Here is a 21,028-nt window from a genome sequence, read left to right on the forward strand (position 1 = left end):
CTTCGAAGAACCCACTGGGTTTGTCAGGATCCTGTTCCTGTGCAGGATCCTGACAAATACCAGCTCTGAGTCAAAAGTCACCTGATGTCATTAGAGTTCAACAGCACAGTTTCCATGCTGGGGCCCTACCTGTAGATGAATAAGGTATTCAGGGATTCGCTGGACTATATGAAAGAACAGAATGTAGAGATCAGACTTGATTTCTTCTTCTACCTGAAATAGAGAAAGTGACTTAAGAGTCTTTCCCACCCATAAAACACATCTCCTTCCAGATGGTTCTGTGGTTTAATGAGTAGTTGTGCTGTAAGGAGTTATAAACAGTTCACAGGGGCACACCAGGCATTTAGGTTGGGGATTATCTACCAGGGACACTCAGCCTAATAAAGTAGGGAGGCACACTGAAACTGCACTAGTTAAGTTTCAGTGAAACTCCAAGAAGACACTGTTGCTCAGAATGAAGTTCTTAGTTTAGGCTCAAATTAATTGAACAAAATGAGATTGACTTCTAAATTAAAATATATTGGATGCAAGCAAATAGGTTACTGCACTTTAAACTACCTTTATATTTAACTTTCTAAGTTTAAACCAAGAATCCAGACCCAAACAGATGAAGCTGAAAGTCAAGACTCTTTTCTCTCTAAAGGACTCAATTCCTCTGTTTGGGTGAGTCCTCCATTTTCCAGGAGACAGTTCCTGGAAAAGATCTGGATAGCATGTTCATAGGCAAGCTTTTGGGAGGTTTAATCTGAGACATTGTTTCCTGGCACAGCAGAAAAGCTGCTTTGGTTTCAGACAGTGAGGAAGGTGTCAGAGCTGCCTTTTGTAGGTGCCAGTCAGCCACGGCAACCTCCAGGAAACAGAACAAGTGGATTGGCAGGAGAGTCCTATCATGGGCAGGCATAACAGGAGAGATCCAGGCTTGCATGTTGCCATTACGTGCTGGGAAGCAGACAGGAAGTTTACCTCCTTCAGGATCACCACGTGGATCAGAGAGATGCATTCTGGCAGGTCCCTCAGGTAAGCAACGTAGTAGTCCAGAAAATTATTCTTAGAAAAGAGAAAAGAAAAGAACACCCAAACTTAACAGAGATTTTTGGTCACAGAGCTAGCCAACCAGTTAATTCCCCACCATCACTGCTGGAAGGTCACCAGTGCAGCAGAGCTGCTGTTTCACTCCTTCAGGGCTTGGAACTTCTCAGGAAAGTCTGTTTTATAAAATGTGTTCAGCTGTTGAGCACAGTGTGTAAAGCTTTACTGCAGGTGGGGAGGGGTAGAGAGGCTGGGCAGTAAAAAGCTCTTCTTATCTAAGATTGTTAAAACTTATAAAGTATCAGATGAGTTTTTACATGTCCCTGCTGCTCACCAGGGCAACAGAAGTGAGTGCAACAAACCATGTGGGCCTCTGCCTGCCCATGTGCTTGTCAGAACTCCGAGCAAGGTGTATTGGGGCAGGGGAGCATCAGAACCCCTCTCTTTTCACACCCTCACTGGAAATGCAGCCATTCAAGCTCTCAAGGCCCACCTGTGGCTCCTGCAAGCAGGTCTGGGTCTCATGTAGCTTATGGAGCTGTGCTATGGGGCTACTTGCCCGCAGGTGGGTCTGGCATGTGGGATCCCTGAACACCAGAGGGGCTGCCATGGCCCATGACTGTGCTCCAAGGGGGTTTCTGAAAGCTCTTGCCCTTCAGGCCACAGCTGCACAGCACAGCCCCTCTGTTCAAGGTGTCTTGGTCCACCTGCACCTCAATAAAATGTCATAAAACATGACAGAAGATTCTGGAGAAGTCTTCAACATACCTCATCATTTGTCAGCTTCAGGAAGATGTCTCCTAGGATCCCTTGTCGTGGCCAGCTCAGGACTCTCTCCTGGAGAGCGTGCAGTAAATCCACGTGCTGCTGCACCAGGAACCGCAAAGAGTTGGGGAAAAAGCTGATGGGAGACCAAGCCAGACTGGTTACACAGAGCACAACCTCATCCCTAATAAGTGAAATCTGCTGAGGTGGGCATTCCTGAATGGTCAGCCCAGCCTTGCACATGTAATATTGACTGCACTATTATTGCTACAATGGCACAGGTGTCACTGACTCCTGTAGCTGGAACCCTGGCTGCATTGGGGGGTCCTGTTTTGGCTGCTGTGTACATGCAAGTACCCTCTCCAGCTGGCCATTTTTGGAAGTGTTTTGAAAGCTCCTTAGGCTTTCCTTGCAATGCCTTGAGTAGCTGACCAGAATTGGCAGCACTAAAAAGCCCCTGGCAATGCTGCAGTGGCTGATCATGCAGGACTATGGCCCTGAGCCATCCCACTGAGAGCTTGGAGGAGAGCTCCCCAGCTTTCTGTCTTTTCCCATTTGTCAGGCCCTTTCACAAGACAACCCCCTGGTGCAGAGCTGGTCAAAATGTGCTACTGCCTTTCTGCCACTTCACATTGATTTTACCCAGAATCAGAAAGAAGATGGTGGACAAGATGCAAGGGACAGGTAGGAATGTCTTTAATGACTGCAAAAACCTCTCAGTGCCTCCAGTTTTCAACTAAGTGTTCAAAGATCTCTGTGTGGATGTAAGAAAAGTTTGTGAGGTGATAATGCAGAAGTAATATTGACTGAAGAAAACTCCCCAAAAGACAGAGAGCACACTACATCAAATACCTTCTCTCTTTGGTGCTTCTTTTCACATCTGGCCCTTGCAGTGTGGCCTTGATCTTCAGGATGAGGGAAAGGTTGATGACGTACTTCCTTTCTGACTCCAGCAGCTCCAAGGCGATGTTCTGCCTTTTGGCTTCCAGAAGATAAGGGTTAAGTTTAAAAATAAGAAAATACTGACCTCAAGGACAGCTGCATGTTCAACTGGTGAGGGGATCATGAAAGGAGAAACTTTTTTAAAATTATATCAATGCCTCATCTTTTTCTGTGTTCTTTACCCAAAATGTAAAACTCCACCCTGATGCTACAGCATGGCCCAGCCATGACCAGTGCCTCAGTTTGCTAAGAAAACTCCAAAGCAGATGTATTTCCCCCTATAAATACAAAATTTTTCTAAGAATAACAAAACAAACAATCAAAGGCAAAACAACTCATATCAGGGTTTCCCATCCTGAAGAAACCCTGCAGAATGAGCAATTGTATTTTTCACCCACTTCAGCACCTACTCTGCTGCAATCCCCTCAGTACTCTGAATCTGACAGGTCTTGGAAAGGAGAAGGGCTGTCCTGGATAGAGTGGTTCTGTCAGTCACACAGCCCAACAAATACTCCAGAGGTCTTGGAGTGTGAGGCCCTGAGAGATTCCCCCCAGCAGCAGAAACTGGTCTGTGTGTGTCCCTCCATGGATGCTGATCACCAGCCAGCTCACACCAGCTTTGAGCCTCTCTAGCCAGAGTTTTCTACTCCTTACCAGCCAAAGAGGGTTCACATATTATGTTGTCTGCTGAGCTGTATCTGCTCTGGCCCATGTCCTTCCCTCTCTCTGGTTGCTCTTTGGAAATGTATTCATCTCCCCAGTCCTTGGTGTCCTTGGGCTGCTTCCACACTGTTGATGGCAGATGCATTTTTGACTGTCCCTCTGTTGCCAGGGAAGGCTTGAGGCTGTCATCTGTCTCTATGGCTGCTCCTGCAATGACAGACAGCTCCATGGACTCTGACATCTCAGCATCTCTCTGACAGGTTATGCTGCAGCAAGCAGCTGTGTTCCCATCCATTTGAGGCACTGGAGGGTGAATTTGGAGCATTCTTTGTGCTTCACAAGGGCTGTAGCCTTGTAGAGTTAATTTACAAAGGAAATGCATTTGGTGAGCTCTTCAGCAGAACATGGTCTGCACTCTTCCAGTGTTTATTTTCAAGCCAAATAAGATCCAAAATTAGACATATGTTAGAGAAGCAGAAACACCTTCTCCTCCCAAGTGGGAGAAGTGGTGCTCTCGCTATTCTTTGTCACATCAGGAAGCTTCAATTCTTCCTTTCTGCAAAAGCACATAGAATCTAAGAAAGCAACAGCAGAAAGGCTTTCTCTGCCAAATCCTTGGCACTGACCCCCACAGACACTTCAGGGACAAAGGTTTGCCCTCATATCTCAACTGCAAATAGGAAAATGGAGGTACAGGGCAGAGTGAAAGACATCCCTGTGAAATGCCTTCCCTGAAAGCATTTCTTCTGAGTAGTAAAGCAAGCACTCTAATTTAATCATTTTCCTGCTGTCTTGATGCTTGATATTTTATTACCTGGGCCTGCTATGACCTTCACACCTCCTTCTCCCATGGGCATGATCCTGGTGTCAGACACTGTTGAGGAACAAAGGGAACTTTAGCAACAGAAGGCAACTGTAGAGCTTGCTTCTTCCTGCCAAGCCCTGTCAGTAGGGCAAAATCCTCCAGTCTTTCACAGTTTTGCTATGAAAACACCACTGTTGAACTCTCCTGTAAGGAGGATCTTTTCTGCTGGGCTCTTGTCACAAGTCTGTGTTTCAGTAGCCCCTGCAGACAGGTAATGTGGGGTCCCTGCTGTGCTCAGTGCTGTGTGACTGCAGAGCAATGTGAGCAGTCTTGGCTTCTCCTGGCATGCAGGTGCAGGTTGGTAGAGGATACTCCACACAGAACAAAGAGGATGGAGACCTGACAAAGAGACAGGACTGATGTTTTGAGTGGAAAGGAGCTAATTGAAGAGCAGAGGGATGAGACTGGAAAGGAAGGAGCAGTGGAGAAGTGGGTGAGAAAGGTGGTTGTGCAAGAGTGATGTGAGGGAGATGGCTGACATGTCACCTCAGAGCATGGGGCAGAGAAGGGCTATGACTGACAGGTTCTGAGCAAAACAGAGTAGAAAACAGCACATGGTTTTCATCTAATCTCTGCCTTTGTTGACATTTTTAATGAATATGTTTTTATTGTCTTCCTGTCTGAACAGCAAGAGAGTGATAGACCAGCTTAGACTCCCAGACTTAATTATAGAATGAAAGGTTCTGATCCATCTCCTTTTCTTTGATTCCAACTTCCAAGTGTTTGGCAGTTGACAGTGTTTTCTTCATCAAGGTGTGATTCTCCTTCATGTTCCCTGCTCCCTCACACAGAAACAAAAATAAGATTTTTATCAAGAGCCCCCATTTGGTTCTGTACCTGTGCCACTGGCACTACAGAATGAAAATCCAGCCTATATCCCTCTCCTTGGAGGAAGCAAGAAATGGATGTTGAGACAGTGTTTGCAAAGCAAATACTTCCTGAACCCAGGTTACCCCAGTGATCTTTTTCTGATTTTTTTTCCTGAGGAAGGCACTGCATTTGCCTATTCTGTTTCCTACCTTTTTCATAAGTCACATTGTGTAAAAGACTTGTAAAATCTTCATTGATCAGCACAGGTTCTGGGAGGTTGATGGATCGGAACGGGCTGCCCTGGAGAGGTGTTGGCACTGTCTGTGATCCGTGGTCATCCTTCTGTGCTCTCCTGTACAAACACAAAGAACGAGGTGCTTGGAAAGTCTGAATGCTACAGGTGAAGCTCCTACACGACATTTGTGACCAACACTGTCAGAAATAGGACAACTCTAGCAGAGACCAGGAAAGGAGCTGGCTTTGATGGAATTGGCAGTTCATGAACAATGTTCTGGAAATAACTTCCACTGGCTACAGGAGAAGGTTATTTCAGATCTATTATTTTGCAGAGCATATTCCATCTAATTAAATAGCTTAATTAGCTGAGGGGCTAGCCTAGATTTGCAAAGTGTTTGCATCAAGGCAGCTGTATAGACTCATGATCAAAACTCTCTTTTCAGAAGAAGGCTGATTAGGACCAAGCTGGACAAGTGTCTGCTTCATCACAGCATCAGTGTGAGAACATTCCCTGACTCTGCTCAGAGGAGAAAAGGCTGGTGACAGGAAAGCAGAGCAGGACTGCACCATCAGGAGCCCATTGAGTCCTGCAAGCCTGGAAGGGGAAATTGCAGTGCTGTTGTCTGAATGGGGGAGGCTGCTGACTTTCAGCAGCCCCAGCACGTCTTTAGTGGGTCTCTGTTCCACCAGGCCCTGGTTCTCCAGGGAGCTGCTGGGGGCTGTTTTTCTGTTGGAATCACAGTGAGGTGTTAGCATTTTTCTTCTGTCTTTGCTCTGTGGGGTGTATGTCTTGGAGTCTGGGGTGAACTGAAGCATTTCTGGTCATAAACAGGGTTTTTACACACTTCCAGCCAGGAAAAAAATTAAGAAATTATGCTCTACAGAAAGGAACAAAATGGACACCACTGCTAATTAGCATTTTCAGGACCCTGGAGTTTGGGCCCTTACTTAGCTTTCATTTTCCGTGATTCCCGCCGCTTCTCTTGCTGCAGCTGCTCAATTTTCTGTTGCATTTCCTCCTGCTTGGCACTGATTTCTTCAATCATTGACTTTGCATCGCTGAGCTCCTCCTGAGAAACAGGCAAAAGCACAGCATGGCCATCAGCCCTACGTGGCACAGCTCTGACTGCTGGCTGGTGTGCACAGAAGGTGCTACAGGGTGCTCTGGGGAGTGGCTCTGTGATTGCACTCCTCCTGTGCAAGGCCAGCATGTGTGACGTGCACAACGTGATGATCCTTAATCCTACAGGCCACTCACCCAAGGCAGTGTGGAGCCCCATGGTCAAGGCACTGGTGGGAGATGAGACTCAGGGCTTCATCCCTCACCAGCTGAAAGCATGGGGAGGACTCCTGCCCTTAATGGCATTTGGATGTGGGCCTTAGGGAGCACATTTCCCTCTGCAGTTTTCCAGCATGTGTATTCACATGCTGCACTTGGTTCAGATCCCAGTGTGAGCACTCACATGTATAAGTTTTGCCAATCAGGCCATGGATCTGCCCTTTTAGCCTGGTTTCCTAAGGAAATGAGGCCCTCCATATCTTCCCTGTCCATCCTCCCTCAAGCAGTTTCAGCCAAGCCTTATTCAGATGTAGAGCTCTGATGCATGAAGTTCCTGCAGCTTCCATGAACATGAGCAACAGGATTGAGGAGAAATACTCAAAAGTTTCCTGTAAACCAAAGGACTTCCCCCAGGCAAGGAGGTGACTTTTGTGGGAGCTCAGTGTTTGAACAGCCAACATGGGCACGAGGCAGAGGGAGAGCAGCCTTTGCCCCTTCTGTTGCTTGCATAATTCTTTGTGTCTGCATTTTAAATCCCCTTTTCCCCTATGACAATATCCTGGGTAACCCTTTGTCTGGTTGCTCTGAGACCTCTCCCATGTGCCCTTGCCCTTTGTTGTCTTCCTTGCTCATCTGGCACCGAGGACTCCTCTTGCCTGGTGCCATCTGTCTCCCTGTCACAGGGTTAGTAATGGGCTTTGTCAGTAAGCAGCCCTCTTTAGCTTCACAAGGTACTATTGACTCAGCAAACCCCCTGGGGAAAATTTGCAATAAAAACTATAAAAGAGTTCCTCTGCCTGCCTCATCATCCACTTTCTGCATGGAGACACTGGCTGGTCTAAAATGTACATCAAGCCTTCTTGCTAGGCTGTCTCTCCAGCCCTTTGTCTTTATCCTCTTGGGCCAGATCAAACCAGGCTGCACTTCCTCCCAGCCATGTGGAAATGTGACTTCAAAAGGCTTTAGGGTTTTGTGTTAATTTGCTGCTCCCCAGTGGCTTTGGTTCCTGCAGGAAATGCAGGAGACCCGACCCAAGGGACAGTGGCCCAGCAGTAGCCTGTGAGCAGGCCATGAACCCACGGTATGTGCAGCCCAGAGCAAGGGCTGCTTTGTGTCCAGCTAAGTCTCAGCATTGCCTCATGGCCAGTCAAGAAGGCTAAATGGGCCAGAGCATGGGATACTTGTGAGTTGGAGCAGTGAGGGGACACCCAAAGCCAAAGGAAGTACCCCAGGTGTATCCAAAACAATTGCTCACTCATTTTCTTTGCAAACAGGGAGCATGGATGGAGGCAGGTTAATGCTTCCCTCTGCCAGGCAAGCTCACATGGAAAGCATGTCGCCCCCCACAGGTCATACTCCTACCTTGAACGTGTTGAGGGAATTCTTCATCTCGGCCACCTTCTCTTCCATGGCACAGCGGCAGCTCTTGACCTTCTCCTCCAGGGCATACTCTCCATGCTGGATGCGTGACAGCTCCTGCATTGCTTCTGTGAAACCAGCCTTCAGCTCAGAGGCCAATGCCTGCAACTACAGCAACCACAAACGGGGGGGTTCAGTCCCTCCTCCCAGGATCAGGTGTTTGTGTCCCCAAGGGTCACAAAGGCTGAGTGTAACCCATCCTGTAAGGTGCTGTCCTCTTTCTCCTCCTCCTTTCATGGCTGGGAAACATGGGGAGAGGTTTGGCCCCTGCTGCAGCCTCGGTACAGAGTAGGAGGTGTTTGTCTTGGGCAATCAATGTGCCCTTTTTCAGACTTTTTTAAAAAACTTTTTTGAGTTTTTCCAGGCTCCCTGGCAGTTTGCAGCCTGTCAGCCTGTAGTAGGAGAGGACAGTCTGAAACATGCCAAAAGGTTTGCAATAACAGCAGCCAGATTATTAATCTCCAAAGCAGCTGAGCAATCAAGAACGTGTCCGGTTTTGAGCAAGTCCTCCTCCCACACGTGGGGCTGGAATTCTCCCCACACAGGTCTAACCCCTCGCTCTCCAAGGGCTGTGGAGAAGCTCTGTCCTTTGCCACAGGCCCTTCCCATGGAAGGAGGCAGCTCTAACTTGTGCTGGGGAGGGAACAAGAGGTTTTCCCCTGGCATACAGTCACACTGTGCCCACTCTCTCTGTTTTCTGTCCCTAGATGCCCTGTGCTCACCACCTAAGCTGGAGGCAGGCAGTGATAGCTGGGTGAAGCAGGAGATGGACTGGGGCAAGCCAGGCTGGCAGAGCAAGCAGACAAGGCAGGTGTGGAGGTGGGCAGTGAGGGGGATCAGCGGCTGGCACAGAGCTAAGCAGGGAATTCCCTCTTGGGAGCAGCTGGGGCTGGTGAGCCTGACTCTGCCCCAGTGCTGTGAGCGAGGCTCGTGCTGCCTGCACAAAGCCCTCAGCGAGGTCGCGGCCCAAGGCACTTCGGCACAGAGGTTTTTACCTTTACAACAGAAATGCGGCCTAACATCTGGTTATAAACTGAGTCCAAAACGGGAGCACTGCTGGTAAGCGGAGAGCCACCCCGGGAACTCAGGCGCTTGAGTCCTGCAAATGGAGCAGAGATGGCTTCCGATACCTCGGGGCACTGGCACGCACCAGCCTCCTCTGGTCAAGGCTGGCAGTGTCTTTCCAGAGGATGTCTGCCTGCCATCCCCAGCACTCACCCCACAGCCCCCACTCTGAGCTGCCTGGACACACATTTCCAGAGTGCCTGGGTAGGAGGAGCTAGACTGACAGGAACCACAGGCACTGGGACCATGCAGAGGGGAGCAGGAGGCTGAGGACATCTTCCTTCATCAGGATGAAACCCTGAATCCCCAGGCCAGCTGGAGCTCCAGACTCCTTGGCTGAACATTTTCCCCCTCCCCTCCTGGCCACAGTGTCAACCTGTGACCTGTGCATGTAGTCTGAAAGGTCAGAGGGGCTGCTTAGGGCAGACAATGACCACACTGCTTCTGATATCTCAGCCCAGATGGTCGTGGCATCATCAGACATCCTAACATATGTGCCTGGAGAAGGGGGAGGGAGGGAGGGAGGGAGGGTTATAAAGTACTGTGACTGTGCAAAATGTTAATATTCCCATCCCTGCTCGCAGGTGCTTAAGGACAGACTTTCCCCCTGAGCTGACCTGGCCAAGGCACAGTCTGTCTGCCAGCCTGCATCAGGGCTGGGCATCACACACTGCCCTCCAAGTGACAAGGGTTCATTTGCAAGATCTGTCCCTTCCAACTGGAATATCTATCCCATTCTAACCTATGCTATCCATTTTAGAGGTCTGCTTCAGGATGGAGGTATCACAGCCCCAAGTCTTGCTAGCAGTGGAGCAGTCCTGGAGCTGGCCCTGGAGATAACATGGTCTGGGGAGAATAAGCTGAGAATGAAATATTTCTGCCCACAAGCCTGGCCATCTCCTTTTCAGATGCTTCCAGAAAGGGGGTAAACTACACAGATCCTTTGAAGGGTATAGGGGTGGGAATCATTGCTGATCTTGAGGTTTCAGAGTAAGAAAAGCTGCAAAGCATCAGCAAAAGTGGACCACTGCAGAGAATTTGGTGTCCATGTGCACTGAAACACTCTATGAAAGCAGAGTTCAGCCAACATAAGGAAAGACTTGGATTAGAGCCTGGATGAAATATCCTCTGCATCTGAGAGCAGACAGTGACCTGTTATTTTGGTATTTGCTTTTGGCCAATCTCTGCTTTTGTGGTGACAGTGCTAGCTTAGTTTCTTTGTGTGTCCATCTCAGTGCTCCAGAGCCCAGCCTGAGTCTGTCCTGCCCCATATATCCTTCCTCAGCCCCATGCAGCTTGCAGTGACTGTTTCAGACACTGAAATGCATCCTTTTGTTGCTGCTTGAGGGATGAATGCAGCCAGAAACACCAACCAGCCACAGAGCTTGTCTGATGGAACAAGAAGTGCTGAAACCCTGAGCAGGTCAGGGTTAGCATAGAGGGAAATACATTCTTGTTGCATTGGATGCAGAGTTATCCAAAATCAAATGAAGTGATACAGGAACAGCACATTATCTTTAAACTCTTGCCAAGCATGGTGTAGCTATGGATTTTAGTTAGAGCTCATTTCTAAAAGCAAGGTGTAGAAAACCATCCTTTAATCCCATAAGCTGTTAAAACAGATGGAAGCCACTGAGGTATCAGGCCCTGCTGATGTCTGGGCCAAGTGACAGGGCTCTGTCTCCACAGGGATGGCCTATGCCTACAGGACCAGAGAGGTACTTCACAGCTTTGTGACCCTCTGGAAAATCAAGCCAACTCTGTGTTTCCAAAGTTTCTAAGTGCAACACATACCAAAAAAGACAGATTGTGTAATACAGCAACAGTTAAACCATAATGTGTTGCCCTGGCTCACTTATTCATGGGACTAAAGATGTAATTTAACATTTAAGTTGTGGAATTTAAGAAACAATAACTTAAATTGAACTAATGCCTAGAGGATAAATGAATCTGCACAGTCACAGGGAGTCCTTCAAACCTGTCCAACAACTGTTCAAAAAAGGCATTTAGGCATCTAAATAATTTAGTACCAGGTACAGACTTCATCTGCCTTTGGACTGTGGCCCTCAAACCTGACAAAGCAGAGCAGTGAGGTATCCAGTGCCTTGTGTTTGTAGGTATGTCTTTCTTGGGCCCCATGACTCCTATTTCACCTGCTGCCCTGATGATTTTCAGCTCTGTGTGGAAAAGCCATGCTGTTCACAAAGGCTGTGCACAGGACTGATGCTGCGTCCTGGAGCCGAGGCAGCAAAACTGCAGAGTCTCCCCTCTCTCTCTTGGTGGGTGCCAGCAATTTGAGACATTTGTAAAAGATAACAACAGTCCTTGCAGCCTAAAGATTTGGTCAGGCTTTGAGGCAGCCCAGGGAGGATGGTACTGCACAGCAGATGGGGATGGTTTATGGAAGGAGGGAGTGGGATGGAAAGAGGGCAGCAGAGCCTTGGTGAGCTGGGTCACTGTCCTGGCTGCCACTGAAGGGATGAGAGGGAGCCCTGCCTTCTCTGAGTAGCTGTGTCCCCACAGGTTCCCCCAGCACTGGCCAGGCTGTCCAGGGCCCTGTCTCCACAGGGATGGCCATTTGCACCTGCACCTGTGGCAGCTGCCTCAGTCCTACACTAGAACAGCACCTGCTGTCTGGGACCTTGAGCTGGAGCCTGTCAAAGGCAGGAGAAGCAGGCTCAGTATAAAGAAATACTGCACAGAACAATTCTGCTGTTATAAATATATCCTTGAAAAGAGCAGAACCTTCTGTGGCCATGAAGGAGTACTGTCTGTGGTGCTTCCCCAGCTTATCCACTGTCCATCACTGCACATCTTTTGGGGCTGCTCTGAAGAAGTAAACAGACATTGTATCTCAAAAGAGGGCTGCCTGAGGACACTGCTTGAAACCAATCTGGCACAAAATCCAGTGTTTGACACAAGCCCTGGATCTGATTTTTCACAGTTGCATGATGCGTGCTTTTACCAGGAAACAAGTAATTTTTAGAACAGCTACTAATTCCTGTGCTTAAGGGCAGCACTCCTACAGCCAAGCATTTGGAAGGCTTGCAGTGCCTCACAGCAGGAGAGCAGCAGAGCTGCAGTGGTTTACAGTGGTAAAGAAGCTGGGCCTAGGAGTATATCCAGCATATGTATTCCTAGGCAAGGATGGTAGGCATACAGTCAGAGCAGCAAAGTACAGAAGAGAAGGATGACTTAAAGGGAGCTGCAAGTACTCATCAGTCCTTGCTCCACATCTGTGCAGTCCCTTTTGGTAACTGCATTGTCCACAGGGCCTTTGCTGAAGCAGAAGGGAGGAGCCAGCTGGTGACTGACATGTAAGGACTCAGGAGGGTACCCACGTGTCAGCTGAAAAACAACATGTGTGCTTGGTGTTTCCAGCACACAGTCCAGGTGCATGTTGGATGCACTGTGCTGGACCCCTGGAGCTCTCTGGATGGGAAAAGAGGATGAGATGACAGAAGTGCTGGGTAGCTCATGGAAAGCAGTGCCTTCTCCACTTGCCATGGTGCACTTGCAAGCAATTATGGACATTAGTGTTGCAATGGTGACAAGGGAGGTCTCAAATAATCTGATTTCCACTTCAGGGGTATGTTTCCTCTCTCAGGCTATGGTTCCATATTGAACCAGACCAGGGATTAAAGTGCTTAAAACTCTGACACATTTCCTGCAGACTGGAAATGAGTAGGAAACATCATGTGGAAAGGCTGAAACTGCATCTTGCAGGACGGATATTCCTTGGGCTGTGATCATAGACAACCTTCCAGCATCTGTGATATCCAATTGCAGCAAAAATGTTAGCCCAAAGACAAGGCACAGAGCTCAGGAGGAACTGATCACCAGGGTTTCTAGCTGGGAGGCCAGACAAAGACATGCAGAAAGACTCAACACTCTGGCTGCTCTGGATTATCAGGCAAGAGCACTCCATGTCTGAGGAGCTGGGAGGCTGCCAGGATAACCCAAAGCCCCACAGAAGACCTGGCCCCAGCTGCATAAGACACCCCTGCCCCATGTCAGTCAACAGATCATTGCTCCTGGGACAGTTCAGCAGGTTTGCTGAAAGCTCATCAAAGCTCAGTCATGAAATCTCCCCCCAGCCCAGTGAATTGACATTCTCTAGTTGGTGCTAATGATGTCAGCTGCTTAATTAGCTGAGCTCACAAACCACCTGCCTAAATACAACTGGTTGTGAGCAGAGAAATTTTACTGAAAGGTCTTTTAAGATGAGGCCCAAGATGTGTGATATTTATTCATGCAGTGTGCACATTTTGGTTGCCATGTTTCTTGTAAATGCCTACATTTCTCCTTCAACTTAATTTAGCTTTTTAACTACTGTTTATATATTAGTAACTCTTTAAACTCTTGGAGTTATTTAGGGCATTTTGCTCATCTTTACCTGGGAAATCTGTGTTGCAGGGGTACTCACAGGCACACTTTCAGTCCCTCCTGTGGGAATAAAGAACTTCAGTCAATTAAAATGACTTATAATGGCTGCTATTAATAACTGGAACAGAGGGTTTGAAGTCCCTCTTGAGGAACAAATCGGTTTTAAAGGACTCAAGTCTCACTTTAGGAGGTCTGAACACCATATCTTTTGTAAAATAAACTGCAATTATAAAATGGGAATGACTCACCTAAATTCAGATGTTAAATTCACCTTATTTGCTGTCCTTTGTCTGGCCAGAGTTGATCCATGCAAGGAAGTGAGCAAGCTTGTATGGGCAATTAGGACTAAATTGCTCCCTGTGAAGTGTAGTTCTGTGTACCAGCCTTAGATAACACTATTTTTTGGGTTTGGTTTTTTTTTTTTTTTGTCCTAAAGCATTACTGATCTGTTTCTCTACTGAAGCAGTCAGTTTTGTCTTCTACTATATCTGTACATATCTCTATTACCTCCACAAAAGGCAAAATACCTTATCTGTATATTTTAAGTTTTATTTTGTCAAAATGTGCAATCCAAGCAGTAATGATATCTTTTCTAACCTCCCAAAATTACACCTTTTCATTGGTTTTGTCATTCCTGGGGGTTTGTGGTGTGGTGATTGATCCCAGCTGATCTTGTACAATTTAACATTGCTGAAACAGATTTGGCTGATGGAGGAGATTATATCTATTTTGCAGAAGTGTTTTGGACACTGCAGAGACATTATCTCTAGGCATTAATCCTAGAATCATGGAATCATTTGAGTTGGAAGGGACCTTTTAAGGCCATGTAGTCCAACTGTCTTGTGCAGAGACCTTCAGTTGTCCAACAGAAATCACCTCTGGCTGTGCTGCCGTTGCCCTTTGAGGCAATTGCAGTCCTATGGCCTTGGTGTTATTCCCTCCATCAGGCTCCCTGCCTGGATCTCACTCCCAGAAAACACCATGCTACTCTGTTCCTCATTCCCCTTGGGAATGCCATTTCAGGAGATGGGTTTTCCCTTGCCTCCAAGGATTTGCCTCTGCTGTTAAGTCACAGACATGACCAATAACCCCATGCCCAACTCCAGGGGAAGCCAAGCTCCTTCTTTCCATGCTGGCTACAGATGCTTGGTGCTTTTCCAGCCTGGGCCTTTAAGATAACAGAAATGCAGTCCTGCAGAGGCTGGAAAAGCATGCAGGGAGGACTCTGCACAGTCAGCCAGTGGAAAGTTGAAGCCTGGAAGTCAGAGCTATACAAGGCATAGCTCCATTCTGATTTTCTTTACCCCTGAGGGGGAATGTGGGTTACCAGCAAGGACACCTATGAAATGGCCCTGTTCTGGTCTCTAGGATTTGTCCTGATTCAGAGAAACTTGAGCAAATTCCCCCATGAATTGCAGAAGGGAGAGGCAGAGAGGCTGTGTGCCCCTCTCTGCCCATGTGCCACTTCTTGCCTGTGTTCATGGCTCTCTCAGCTGTGGGGCTGAGTAGCTGGGTCAGACACTGAGCCTCTGGGGGGTACCCTCTCATGCTCCCTCCTAGGAAAACAAGAAGCAGCAGGCTGACTGTGAGAAGTGACTATGACTGCAAACTGCCAGTTGTTTGGGGTCAGAACTCATCAGCCAGCCTGCACCATGTCCCACATTTCAACTTTTAAATTACAGGTTGTTTTCATCTTCAACTTTGGCCTGTCTGGTTCTTTTTTCCAGATTTTCTCTGCAACCACATGAATTAGGAACTGGCCTTTGGCCAGAAGTTTCTCCTGATGCCTGGAGCTGGGGCTGTGTCTACAGTGACTCTCCTGAATCATGGAAACTGAAGCCCATGCCAGGTCTGTTGGGCTCTTGCTGGGAGATAGCAAGGACTGACCCAAAGAGAGCAAGAGGATATGTTTCTGAATTAATAGTACAACACAAACCAGGTGCTGGGAGGACAAGGAGATGATGTTTTTACAACATGGGTGGGTGTATTGAGTGCAGAGCTCTGTGAAGGACTGGAGGTGTCAGGTAGAAGCATAGCACAGCAAAGAGCCTTCTCAAATTTTCTTTGGGTGTCTTTCAGTCTGATACAGAGGGCCTGAGCCATGTCCTGCAGAGATCTGTAGGGGTCTTTCATGTGGATTTGATTGTGCATCAGTCTGTAATATCCTTGGATTTACTAAAAGTGAGGAACTGCTCCTGAGTGAGACTGGAACTGGGGAGAGGATCACTGCTACTGTGACCTTTGCCATGAGCACTTCCACCTTTGCCATGAGCACTCTCTGAATGTACCCAGTCAAAACCCAGATCATTTCTATAAAGTCACTGCAAAGAGCTGAAGCAGAGGAGGCTCCTCACAGTCTCACTGTGGGAAACAAGGGACTCTGTGCATCTCCCAGTTTCTGCACTGAACATCTGCAGCCCATGAGGGCATAACAATTAATTGGAAAAAATCCCTGCGATAATTTCCTTTTCAGCCTGCTGTAGTGTAAGGGTTTAGGTACATAGACCTAATTTCATCAAATTAGAATAATCATGATAATAATAGAGAAATTAACTTTTCTGATAACTATGCCATGAATAGTGGCACCACCAAGCACCTTCTAAGAGGGAAAGACGTGGTCCAGTCTCCCTCCTGAGCTGACAGCTGTGGGCACTCCTAGAGCTGCTCCCTCTGCTCACAGTTCCAAGAGTTCCTCACCATATGGACACAGTGCCTCTGAGGTGGCAAGGCAAAGCACAATGCAAGGGGTTTGGGGTGGAAGGCAAGCACCACATTCCTCTGAAAGAAGTCAGTAACCACTAAAACCCTGGATTTGAGCTTTTCAGACTTTCTAGAATGCAGCCAGCCTTACAAGGACTGATTGCATGCAAGCAGTGTGGCCTGGATACATCTTGGTGCTTGCAAGACTGGGATTGGTGCAGATATCTGTGTTGTGGCACCGATATGAACAAGAACCCCTCTCTACAAAGCACATGGGGAGAGAAGCAGATCCTCATCACAGAACCCTCAGGTAAAACATAGCTTTGGACAGCCAAAAGTCTCTCTACATCCTAAGGCAGAAGTGGGGCACGAGGCAAGAAAAGGAATGGCTTTCCACATTGGACATTACATATGCCACAGGAATATTTTCCAGAGAGGAGAGGGATATGGTTCTAAAATAAGAAATAAAATGTCAACCCCCAGATATTTCTAAGAACTGAAAGTACTGAACATTTGCCATGGTTGAGAGGTGCTCTCAGGGGCCTGGCTGGTGGCCAGCAGACAGCTCCTATGAGAGCATGTTTCTCTCTTGCTGCCTTTCATTCTAGCAAGAAGTGAAATAAGAGGCTGCTTTACCTTCGTGTTTGTTTGTGTCCATGGCTGCTATGGGGAGTGCGTCCTCGCAGGGACTCGTGTCCTCACTCGGGAGGGCTCTGGCTGGTCACTGGGAACATCCCATGGCTTACAGCTGCCCACATGGGAGCCCTGGGCTGGGGCAGCTCATCTGAACCCTGAGTGCAGAAAGATGCAGAAAGGGTTTATTGAGCAGAGCTGCTCGAAGTTCAGGCAACAGAGAAAGGAGGAGGGATTTGAGACAGAATGAAGCATCCTAAAGATCTGTTTGGGTTCACAGAGTGGATGCTGGTACAAACACTTTCCTCCCAGCCCAAGGCCATTTGTGCTTCCATGGATAGGTGACTAAAAGGTTCTATGTAGTCCCACAGAGACTGTTTTCTCAGTAAGATACTTCCTGTATGAACACTGAATCAAAACATGCTGTAGTTTTAACAGCACATGAACACCTTGCACAGGTGTTCTGCATCCAAGAGTCAGCTTTTTGCTAGGCAACCAGTCACCCAAAATCTGCTTCACACCTGTGTTTGGACCACAGAAGTACTGCCTTCAGAATGCTGCTGCACAGTTCTGCCAGCACTTTAGGAGGGACTTGTCCTGCTGTACCTGTTCTCTCTGCCCACAGCCTCCCTGACTGGGAGACACAGGAGTGCTGCAAGGCACCTCAGTGTCAGAGGTGTGGCCTCTGTGGGAGCCAGGGACAACAGGGCATGATGCTGTGCCCAAGCCAATCCCATGGTAAAAAAAATTCTTTTTTGGTATTAGGTATTCCAGAGAATGACAAGACTGCGAGTTGTTTTTAAAGTAACTAAATCTCTCTAGAAGTTTTGAGGACCAGGTATTTAAGTGTGTGTCTCAGAGCAAAACAGATTTATAAATTCAACTTCAGTAGTAGAGTTGTTAAAACTTTGCTCCCAATTTAAATTAGTCAGCACCACAGAAAATTCCTGAGACTGGGCTGTTGAACTAGGACTAGTGTGCTTAACAGAGAACTGGTTTTAAAATTCAGAATTGCTTTTGCAATGCTGAGGGAAGAGGAACAAGTAGGAAAGACAAAACAGATATGTAAGAAACATGAACCTCCTCTGTTTTCACTGAAAACAAAGAAAACAGCATTTTGCTGGAAAATAATGGATTTCATTTTTGCATATTTTTGCCTATTCTATTAAGGACATGTTTAAGCACAGTCTGTGTCCTCTGCAGAGCTCAGGAGTGAGTCTTTGAAACTGGGACACCGGGGATGCCACCATCCCCTCCTGCTCCAGGCAAACCAGGAGTTTTGCTGACTGCACTGCAAAGTAGGTTGACCTTGGTTAAGTGGGTCCAGAAAATCTTATCTGTTTTACCAGAGTAACTGTCTTTGTGTGTCCTCTATCTGCAGCCTGCAACTTCCTGAGTTACCCCTTGGTTCTTTGTTATGTTAAATAATTGCATTAACATTGGCTACTTTCCAGAATTTAGGGCTCACTGCTGTACCTGGTGAATGTGTAACATTGCCTCTCTCTCCCTGGTTCTCCTGAATTGCTGAACATAAGAAGCAAAACTTATCAGTCCTTCCTCACCACTGGAACAGAACCTGAGCCTTGCCCTGGTTTGCAATGAAGGTTTGTCCTCTGTTCCCCCCAGCTGTGGCTGGGGAAGCTGTTAAGATTGTCCTCACCAGGGACAGGATTTCAGGGAGCCTGAGCTGGCTGAACAGTGTCTGGCTTGTGCCTAAAGGGTGCAAAAATGGGTTGGAGAATAGGATTGGTATTTGGCCCTAAGACCCTGGATGGGGCTGCTTGGTCAAACCATCCCTCTGCTGGCAGTGGACAAGTCCTAAACTCACAACAGAATCAAGGTGAGCAGGAGCCCTGGTATGGCTCTAGTTCAGCTTCCTGCTCAAATCAAGAGTAATGTCAAACTTCCTCAGGACTCAGTCCAGCTCTGGTCTGGACAGTTCCCACACTGGAGTCCTCACAGCCTCTCTGGGCCCTCCAGTACCCTGAAAAAGAATATTTTTCCTTACATCCAGTCAGGGTTTCCCGTAGCTGCAGCTTGGACCCAGTGCCTTTCACTGTGCACCTCTGGGAAGATTCTGGACTCCATCTTTTACATCCCCCTTGAGGCAGTTAAAAGCTGGAGAGGATCCCCCTCTTCATGTTTTTGTCTCAGTCCTGAGCAAGTCCCTTCCTGTACACACAGACATGATTCCCTGTGCACATCAGCAGCAAGTGCAAGCCCTCCATGAAGCTCCTTTCCCAAACCACTACCAGGCCTCCACTTGTGGCAAATCCAGGGTTTGTCTGACATGCCAGCCAGCACAGGGTAGTTCCCTCATCAACCAGGAGATGTTATGGCTCCTCTGCAGGCTCCCCACTGGCCAGGCTCAGTACCCAGTCACAGGGAGCCATTCACAGGCTCCCATTCAAGCCCAGGTCCCCTGCTTTAGGGACAAGAAAAGGCAAAGATGTGATTGTTTCTTCAGAGCTGAGCACTAAAACTCATTTACACTCCTGCAGTTCTCATCTAGTCAGAATATCTCCAGAGCAAAGCCCAGAGAAGAATTTGAAGGTGTTAAAGCCACCAGATTCCTCCATCAGGGCAAAAAGATGTATTGTCCCCTTCTGTTTCTATCTCCCCTCAGCAGCCAAATCTTCTGGAACCGAAGAACTTCTGCTGTTTGTGACTGCCATGCTGCTGGCCACTGGTGGCCAGCAAAGATCCCTGCCCTGGTGCCTTGCACGAGCAGCTGGCACTGCAGCCAACCTGTCAACAGAGCCTGGGCCAGCACCCACTTCCCATGAGATCCCTGAGGGAGAAGGGAGGGATGGATGGATGGATGGATGGATGGATGGATGGATGGATGGATGGATGGATGGATGGATGGATGGATGGATGGATGGATAAGGTCCCAGTGAGTTGTGCCCTTGAGGCAGCACAGCAGAGGGGTTCCTGCACAAGCCATGCACGGTGCAGAGAGGGGAGGCAGCTCCTGCAGCCCAAACTGCAACTGTGTGACTGTGCTCCCCCTGCCAGCACTCCCCCCACATGGAATGGCACAGCTGGGGGAGAGAATCAGCTGTGCAGAGGATCACAGTTCAAAAAGACTGAGGGATACACCAAACTTCAGCATGCAAGCAGGCAGGGTTCAGTAAAGCATTCACAGCCTAGCGTGGAGCAGAACTGTTACTGTTTGCCTGGCTTCCTGCCTCATTCTGCTTCTGAAATCATGACATGGGTAACAGTGCAGGAATCCATGTGCACTTTTGCTGCTTCAAGTTATTAAGCATCCACAGTTTTCCTTAATAAATGCTTGGGATCTTCCTGGTGACTGTGTCAATGCTGCTGGCTGAGATTGCTGGCTGTTTTAAATATCCCACTTGGAGAACAACCCCCAGTCCTCTAAAGAGAACAAAAAATCAGTTATTTACTCTCATCACTCTTGCACTTTGTGTCCAACTAACTCCAATGCAGCTGTCATCCAAATAAGTCAATTCAGCATGATAATTCAATTTAGCTTGTAAATGGTGAGAGAAAAAAAAAAAAAAAACCTTTTTAAACTGTTTTAGAAACCTCACTATAAATGCAGCCTCACAAGATTGTCCAGTACACTAAGAAGCTAGAACTCCATTCAGAATCTTGGAAGAAATCAGCTGAAAATAACTGTGGGCACTGAAGATGCAAAACACTTTAAATATCGTTTTATGTGCAGCACACACAATATAATTAGTTATGGCTCTAGCTTTATCCATAATATGAAAATGGCATAATTAACCCCACTCTTCATCCCAAGCCGAGTACATTTTAAACTTACCCCAGGCTAGCTGAAGATCCTTCAGCACTGGTGGTTGCTAGAGTTGGGAATTAGCACTGTGCAAGAAAGGAGAGAGAGAGGGAGAGAGAGCAATGGTGGCTTGACGTTTCCCAGGATGGGACTGTCACATGCTAATCACTGATTTGAGATGCAAGCATAACAAAAACCTTCTAATTATATAATCTTCAGGTCACATTCTCATGTGCCCATGCGAAAACCAGGACTGTGCACTTGGAGGAAGGCGTTGCAGAATTTCTGACTTTTTAATTAGCACTGCACAGGGCTGGGGCGAGGAGCCCTGGGAAGTGACGGCAGCGGGGCCGTGTGGGGCCATGTGGGGCCGTGCTCTGGCTGCTGTGGCCCTGCTGCTTTGCCAGGCTCAGGACCTCCTGTGGCACCCAAAAAAGAAAACTTCCAGTTGGGGACAGGGAAATGGGAC

The 21,028-nt window shown here is 47.8% G+C and overlaps 1 protein-coding gene across 1 annotated transcript in view; it reads right to left on the reverse strand.

Moving 5' to 3' along the window:
- ARHGEF33 (Rho guanine nucleotide exchange factor 33) overlaps positions 1-20,663 on the reverse strand; it is a 29,061-nt gene extending 8,398 nt beyond the window's left edge. The window contains exons 1-12 of the mRNA XM_014268703.3: positions 20,590-20,663; positions 16,797-16,951; positions 13,471-13,520; positions 7,953-8,117; positions 6,260-6,381; positions 5,284-5,426; positions 4,214-4,273; positions 3,391-3,606; positions 2,647-2,776; positions 1,798-1,930; positions 964-1,047; positions 130-213 (exon numbers count right to left, since the gene is read on the reverse strand). Coding sequence (XP_014124178.1) covers positions 130-213; positions 964-1,047; positions 1,798-1,930; positions 2,647-2,776; positions 3,391-3,606; positions 4,214-4,273; positions 5,284-5,426; positions 6,260-6,381; positions 7,953-8,117; positions 13,471-13,520; positions 16,797-16,818 — 1,209 coding nt within the window. The 5' untranslated portion in view covers positions 16,819-16,951; positions 20,590-20,663. The remainder of the gene's footprint in view (positions 1-129; positions 214-963; positions 1,048-1,797; positions 1,931-2,646; positions 2,777-3,390; positions 3,607-4,213; positions 4,274-5,283; positions 5,427-6,259; positions 6,382-7,952; positions 8,118-13,470; positions 13,521-16,796; positions 16,952-20,589) is intronic.
- Between the last annotated feature and the right edge of the window lie 365 nt (positions 20,664-21,028).

Source organism: Zonotrichia albicollis, chromosome 3 (genome assembly GCF_047830755.1).
Source record: "Zonotrichia albicollis isolate bZonAlb1 chromosome 3, bZonAlb1.hap1, whole genome shotgun sequence".
NCBI classification, from domain to species: domain Eukaryota; kingdom Metazoa; phylum Chordata; class Aves; order Passeriformes; family Passerellidae; genus Zonotrichia; species Zonotrichia albicollis.